Here is a 7,746-nt window from a genome sequence, read left to right on the forward strand (position 1 = left end):
GGTTTATTTTTGTAACGATGTGACTTTTTATGCCTTTCATTAAACACATAAGGATCTGAATTAACTCATATATCAGTATGAATACAAATATGAAAATAGAACACTGAATAATTGCAGAAATCAAGTGGTTAAATGTGTTACATTTTTCTTGCTACTTTCTTTAATATATATATTTTAACCTCTCCGGCGGATGTGAATTAAAAGGCCGTGCTCACACCCACAACGGCGCAAAATGTTCCTTTTAACCCTTGTGCAGTATTTTGTCCAAATCCGTTGATATTTACGTCAAAGGAATCAATCAAAGGAGCTGAAATTTCACCCAGATGGTGACAATATGTCAAAATTCAACATGTTCTGACCACTTAGCAATCGCAATACCAGAAGTGTGCCTTGGCTCAAATATTGTGAGAATGACATGGAACAAAACAGCCAAAAAATGATGAAAATACTGCATTAGCATTGAACTGCGCTATGCCGCGTGTTTTTGCAAAAATACCAAAATCAAGTCTGACCTGCCCCTGTGCCGATTTCCAATGTTATCATTGTTGCATGTTGCTACCCTCGTGTTAGCTTTTCGCGAGAACTAGCGCAAAGTTTCCTACTGGCTTTATGTACGTCTATTTCCGATTGGGCTGTAATGTTTTGCAGTATAAAATGTATTTATTTTTTTTGACAATGTATGTTCATGATTACTTTGTCGATTGTACTCCTTTAAAAACCATTTACAACAGTTTGAAACCACAATTGTTCCCCCCGATTCCAATCAGTTCAAAATGATGTGAATGTGCCTCACATTACTATGATTTTTTTTTTCCCCAATAACAATTTTTTTCTTTTAACACAACTTTACTATTGTAACACTACAAGCATGCTTTTGTAACATAATGGATAAGTTAGGGTAACAGGAACCCAATCAATAGAAATTATGACCTCATTCAAATAACATTACAACCGTAATCTGTTCACATCACAACTGTATTTTTGTAACATTACATTTTTTTCCTCATTGTGTTATCTCTTGATTCTTTTGACTTTACATCTTTATTACAGACAGTTTACAGTCACGGAAAGTAGACCAATAAAAGCCTCTTTATGTCTTATCAACAACATAAGAAGCGGCCATAATAAAGCAATGAATGACTGCAGGGTTGTCGCACGCTGCTTTGCATTAAAGAGCATTTCGAAACCTGCAATCACACATGCAAACGCACACGCACGCACACACACCTTTTGAGCGCACTAGACTTCATTCATGTCAAACAGAAGGAGGGGTGATTACATCACGGGCTGCAGCCAATAGAGTGGAGGAGCACGCTATAAAGCAGAAGCCCATTCTCTCTTTTGGGGACACAAGGAGTGTAAACTTGGGACTGAGAGTGAATTTTCACACCTTTTGACACCTCTTGAATTGCACTCCTCATCTATTTGTTTGAAGGTAAGCTCATTTTCTGCATAATAAGCTTCAAGTTTCTAACTCCAATATAGACTCTCATTTGTGTCCACTGTAGTGGACAGTTGTTTTTGGTCTATGCTTTTTGAATACCTACTAAATCCTAAAGCGCTCAAAAAAGGACATCCTGGCTTTTCCAGGGATGTCTAATGTCTGAGTGGCGAAGCAATTAACTTTGCTGTCCTGCTGCGACAAAATTGACCCTAAAGTGGACACATTAGACTCGACCTACTCATTTGTGTCCTGATTGAACAGCGTAGATCTCATGAAGATATTACCATATCCTTCTGGAAGCCATGTACTCATCTACTGATTTCTGTCCACTCTTGTGTACATTGGTTTTCAGTCTATAGTTTTTGATTCATTGCAGCTACCTGATTAAGTCCTGGTGTGCTCCCTGGACACATTGTATTTTGCATTTTTGTCTTGTGTTTGAGTAGGATGCAATTAACTTTGCTGTCTTGCTGGGGACAAAATTGACACGACGGTAGAGATGATTTAATGAACTTGGACTCAGGAGGACATAGATATATCTTCATGAGACCAAGTCTATTCATTTGTACCCACTGTAGTGGACAGTGGACGCAAATTAATAAGCTGGGTCCCAGGACTGTCCTCCTGAGACCCAGGCTATTTGTGTCCCCTGTAGTGGACATTTGGTTTTGATCTGTACCTCTTGACCCATTCAAGCTCCCCTACTAAGTCATAATGTGAACAGTAAAGGACACCCTCACCTTTGATGTCTTGCATGGTTTGGTGGGATGCAAGCAACTGTCTTGCTGAGATGAAATGGACACAACATTGGACATAAATGTATAGGCAAGGTCCTAGGAAGATATAGTAATATCTTTCTGAGACCCATTTTATTCATTTGTGTCCACTGTTGTGGAAATTTCATTTTTGGTCTGTATCGTTTGACCCATTTGGGCTACTTCACTTCAGTCCTGTTGTGCTCATTAGAGGACATCCTGTTCTTTCCAGTGATGTTTCAAACGTTTGGCTGGGATTCCAAAAAAACTTGCTGTCTTGCTAAGACACTTTGCACCACCTGCCTGTCCTCACACTCCTCTCCCTCCTCTATTTCCAGGCACCCTAATTTTGCAGCCAGAAACTTTTTAAGGACGTTGCCATGGTGCTAATGATTCTGCCGTTGATCGGGGCCGTGTCCGTGTCAGAGATCCTGGTGGCCGTGACGACTCTGTGTATGGTCTACCTGTTGCTCAAGTCCTTCCGAAGCGACGTTCCCAAGGGGCTCAAGCGGCTCCCGGGTCCCAAGGCCTTCCCCATCATAGGTAACGTGCTGGAGGTGGGCAAAAGGCCTTACCTGAGCCTCACCGCCATGAGCAAGCGCTACGGCCCCGTTTTTAAGATCCAAATCGGGATGCGTCCCGTGGTTGTGCTGAGCGGCAGCGAAACGGTGCGACAGGCGCTCATCAAGCAAGGCGAGGACTTCTCGGGCAGGCCCGACCTGTATACTTTCCGATTCATCAACGACGGAGAGAGTCTGGCCTTCAGCACGGATCAGGCGGGTGTGTGGCGGGCACGCAGGAAGCTGGCCTACAGCGCCCTGCGCTCCTTCGCCACCTTGGCTGGGACCTCCTCGCAGTACTCGTGCATGCTGGAGGAACACATCAGCAAGGAGGGCGAGTATCTGGTCAAGCAGCTCGATAAAGTCGTGAAGGCCGAAGGCAGCTTCGACCCCTTTCGCTACATCGTGGTCTCGGTGGCGAACGTCATCTGCGGGATGTGCTTCGGCCGTCGCTACGACCACGACGACCAGGAGCTTCTGAGTCTGGTGACCCTCAGTGATGAGTTCAGCCAGATGGTGGGCAGCGGCAACCCAGCCGACTTTATTCCGGCTCTCCAGTACCTGCCTAGCGCCACCATGAGGGCGTTTGTGAGCCTCAACACACGTTTTACCGAATTTGTGAGGAAGATTGTGGTTGACCACTACAACACCTTCAACAAGGTAACTGCATTTTCACAAATATTGTAACGGTCAATAAAAGATCAACTTAAAGCTGAGAACGATTTATTAAAACATGCAGTTATCTTTATGAAGACGCTGCTGAATTTGTACAATTTAGTTTTTAGTTTGAAATTTTGGAACAAATAATAATTGCTGCAGAAACGCAGCTATGGTATTTACTTGTTTACGTTTTCATTTAATTTAAGACTTACTGATGTTTAAGGAAGCTTCCCGAATATTTTGTTTGAATTTTAAAACCAAGATGTTGTCTCAGATAAATATAAAGTCTATCGAAAATAATGCTTCCTGTAAGTAAACTGGAGAAGGTACATTATTATAACTGCTGGGTTTAAAAAAAAAAAAAAATATGATCTAAAAAAATTGACCGACACATTATTTGGGTCAGTTTGTCCCAGTTTCAGTTTGTTTTGTATCTACGCAACCCAATAGATGGTCTTGTTTTGCACCGAAAAAAATGTTTTGTACAAAACGTCTGAATAAATTGGGTCAAACTGATTTTGGTTGTGAGCCGGTCCAATTTTACCCGAAATTGCTTTATTTTGGACCCAGCAGTTTTGAGAATGTACTATGGCTGGCTATGGAATATATCCACAGCAATGAACAGTTCCACTGTATTGATCCAAGATCTCCAATTTATTAACTTCCAGGACAACATTCGGGACATCACTGACTCCCTCATCGACCACTGTGAGGACAGGAAGCTGGATGAGAACTCCAATGTCCAGCTGTCGGATGGCAAGGTCGTAGGGATCGTCAATGACCTCTTTGGAGCCGGTTGGTTGGATCTCTTCTTTTCTTTGTAGTGGACATTGCAACAATTTCATGCTTGCTCAGCCTCTAGTAGCTAGACTGAGGCCACAGGAGATCTTCATTAGATAGGATATTGGAGATTTCTGGTAAGATAGTTAGAAGATCTCTCAAATACTGGAGATCTTAAGTGACAGTAGCTCACTGAATAGATTACAGTAGCTCTGTAGTTTTAAAGGCGTTGAGGTAGCTCAAGATCTTCAATGGATTGTGTAAAGAGACTAAATACCAGAAACCACTGGAGATCTCCAGTAGTGAAGGTGTTGAGGTTCCTGGAGATCTTTGAAGATGTGTATTGAGGCTACAGGAGATCTGTGGTGTCTCAGTGGCTGCTGGAGATTTTGGGGAGCTATGATCTAAGTTGTTGAGGCTATTTGAGATCTAGGTTAGGTTAGAAAGGTTAAAATTTCAAATAGCCTAGCCACCTGATTTCTTCAGTCAATTTAACACTGTAGTCAGTGGAGATCTCTGATGATAAGATACAGGAGAAACCTGATTTAGCTCTTGGGGTTATTGGAGGTCTCTCAGCATTGGTCAATTGCTGTACATTGTGATCATAAGTCTTTTCTAAAAAAAATAAAATGATTGATTCTCCCCTAGGTTTTGACACCATCTCGACTGCCCTGTCCTGGTCAGTCATGTACTTGGTGGCATACCCGGAGATTCAAGAGAGGCTTTTTCAGGAGATAAGTAAGTACCTGGCCGTGAAATTCCCTGTCCCGCATCCGGGCCAACTATTTATCAAATCTTTTCATTTCCAGAGAACAAAGTGGGGCTTCATCGCACTCCTCTTTTATCTGACAAAGCCAACCTGCCCCTCCTGGAGGCTTTCATCTTGGAAATCTTTCGTCACTCCTCATTCCTGCCTTTCACCATCCCCCACTGGTAAATTTCTTTTTCTTTCCTGTGTACGATGCTACTGCAGGAGCAGCGCGACATTTGATTCGTGACCTTGCTGTCTTTTTCAGCACCACAAAGGACACATCACTGAACGGCTTCTTTATCCCCAAAGACACCTGCATCTTCATCAATCAGTGGCAAATCAATCAAGACCCGTAAGTGGGATGACCGTTTCACCCGTCGCTTTTCGGTGAAAAAAGACCGATCACGATCTTATCTCTGCATCTTCCAGCGAGAACTGGAAGGATCCATCAGTATTCAACCCGGAACGCTTCCTGAGTGACGACGGCACCGAGGTCAATAAGCAAGAGGGCGAGAAGGTGATGATTTTCGGCATGGGCAAGCGGCGCTGTATCGGGGAGGTCATCGCCCGGAGCGAGGTCTTCCTCTTCCTGGCCATTATCGTGCAGAGGCTGCGCTTCCACACCATGCCCGGCAAACCCGTGGACATGACGCCCGAGTACGGCCTCACCATGAAACACAAGCGCTGCCATCTGAGAGCTACCTTGCGACCGACCGACGTTCAGTGAAGACCGGGCGCGAAAACGTCTGTGAACAATCTGCAGCTCCAACTAGCACTATGTTGTAAAATGTTTCCCGAAGTGACCACCTTAAATAATCGTCCATGTTGGGTCTGAGTAAAGTCAAAGTCAGTGAAGAGGTGAGATTTTTCAGGGAATAACAGAGGAAAGATTCCACCTCAACGAAATCAAATGCTGTAAATAGGGGAACACTCACTCGACTTCCTTGACGCCAATTTACTGCTCTAACTTTCCGATTTAGGCAGGGCTTTGGCACCTTTTTGTGGAACCTTTAGGGTATTTCAGAAAGAACCCAAAAAATGCAATGGGGTAAATTTCGGAATTCTGAACCACAATTTTTGGGGGGGAGGGATCTCATCTTCATCCAGTCCAGCTCTGCCGCCATCGGCCAGCCTTTCAGTGACTCTTAGAAAACATGGGCATTATTATTATAACACCAACATTGCCACACTACTTTAAATTCAATGACAGTACTACTGTAATATAACAAATGTCGAAGTGACATATACTTTATGTAGTAATACACACATGGCATTTCTGAGTAACACTACTAAACACGGCCATATCGTCAGAATGTAATGTACTGAACGTCAAACTGAAGTCAAACAGCAAGGTTGAGGTTGTGAAGACATTTTTCTTTTTTACCAATGTCCATGTTATGGTTTTGGGTCCCGCTGCTATCTTGTGACTCTGAATGAAATACATATGAGCTTATACTGTTTATATTTTATAGCCCAGTATAATGTGGTTTTAAGGACACTGAAGCTATATTTGTATTTTGAAATGTGATTTTTGTCTTCAGTACTTTGAAAAGTAATTTTATGTGCCTAATATTTGTATGTATTTGAAGAGAAATGATTGTGTGATGTGTGTGTGTTTGTGTGTGCGCGCAAATGTGCGTGTGCAGGTATGTGAGCTGTATGGTGTATTTGATTTGCCAGAATACCAAAAAGTGATTTTTTTTTTTTTTTTTTGTAATACAACATTAAGCTAGACAATTTTGTATTTCTATTGTTTGTTACGGGTTAGGGTTATGCGTGTCAGTGAACGTGATGGTCAACGCAATAAAAACATAATGAATGCAGTGTTTGCTTTATTTGAAATGATTATTTGAAAAAAAAAAGCAAAACAACGTAAATACAACTGATAATTCAGATTCTAGTTTAAGAGTTTATACTTACCCATACATCATGTATATATATATATATATATATATATATATATATATATATATATATATATATATATATATATATATATATATATATATATATATATATATATATAAATAAACAAATTTACAAACTTACAGAGTATTTTCTGTAATAGCAACCATGTGAACGTGTTCATTTCTAAAAACATTGTGTGCATGGGTTGATTAATGTTGTGTCTTGCGCTACGGCAATAGAAACAAGGGGGCAGTGAGGCCACAGACCGCCCGACCTGTGTTGTGTCTATTTGCCGATTCCTGAGGTTATCCGGGACGTGAACAGGAATATTGCATGCGGCAAAAAGCACAATATTAGAGGTCAACTGGAGTTCAGATCCTGAAGTGGCATTCAGGTGACAAAGTTGTCAAATACTTTCAAAATCATTTGGGTCAAAAATTACCCAATTATGGGTCCATTCAGTTCCATTTTGTCAAGGTTGTCTTGTACAAAATAGTCTGTGCAAAACACATCAGAAAGTTGGGTTAAATTGAACCATTATCGGCACCCAACTGGGATTTTTTACCCCTATTTTTTAGAATGTTTACAGGGAATAGAAATAATCAGTTGGCACTTTATATATATATATATATATATATATATATATATATATATATATATATATATATATATATATATATATATATATATACACATATATATACATATATATACTATATGAGTAAAGGTTGCCTAGTTTCTAGAGGTGAAATTATAAAACATTTTGTTTTGATTTTTTTTTAACCAAATCATTCCAGCAATATTTCTTCACACGTTAAAAAACAATAGGGTACGTTAAGTATGTGCAATAATTCTCAATTCCGGCGGTTTCATTGTTGTTGTTTTTAA

The 7,746-nt window shown here is 40.9% G+C and overlaps 1 protein-coding gene across 1 annotated transcript; it reads left to right on the plus strand.

Annotated features, from left to right (window-relative positions):
- Window positions 1-1,277: 1,277 nt before the first annotated feature.
- Window positions 1,278-6,773, plus strand: cyp1a (cytochrome P450, family 1, subfamily A). Its single transcript, XM_088412311.1, has 7 exons — window positions 1,278-1,435; window positions 2,538-3,419; window positions 4,088-4,214; window positions 4,848-4,937; window positions 5,009-5,132; window positions 5,216-5,302; window positions 5,380-6,773. The coding sequence occupies exons 2-7, from the start codon at window positions 2,580-2,582 to the stop codon at window positions 5,675-5,677; spliced, it is 1,566 nt and encodes a 521-aa protein (XP_088268437.1). The 5' UTR covers window positions 1,278-1,435; window positions 2,538-2,579; the 3' UTR covers window positions 5,678-6,773.
- The last annotated feature ends 973 nt before the right edge of the window (window positions 6,774-7,746 follow it).

This window comes from Hippichthys cyanospilos, chromosome 4, assembly GCF_059441005.1.
Source record: "Hippichthys cyanospilos isolate Australia breed blue-spotted pipefish chromosome 4, RoL_Hcya_1.0, whole genome shotgun sequence".
Lineage (NCBI taxonomy): Eukaryota > Metazoa > Chordata > Actinopteri > Syngnathiformes > Syngnathidae > Hippichthys > Hippichthys cyanospilos.

Coding starts and splice junctions, on each gene's coding strand:
- cyp1a (XM_088412311.1), top strand. CDS start 2,580: ATGGTGCTAATGATTCTGCCGTTGATCGGGGCCGTGTCCGTGTCAGAG. Junction 5,133..5,215: donor CCTTTCACCATCCCCCACTG/GTAAATTTCTTT, acceptor TGTCTTTTTCAG/CACCACAAAGGACACATCAC. Junction 5,303..5,379: donor TGGCAAATCAATCAAGACCC/GTAAGTGGGATG, acceptor TGCATCTTCCAG/CGAGAACTGGAAGGATCCAT.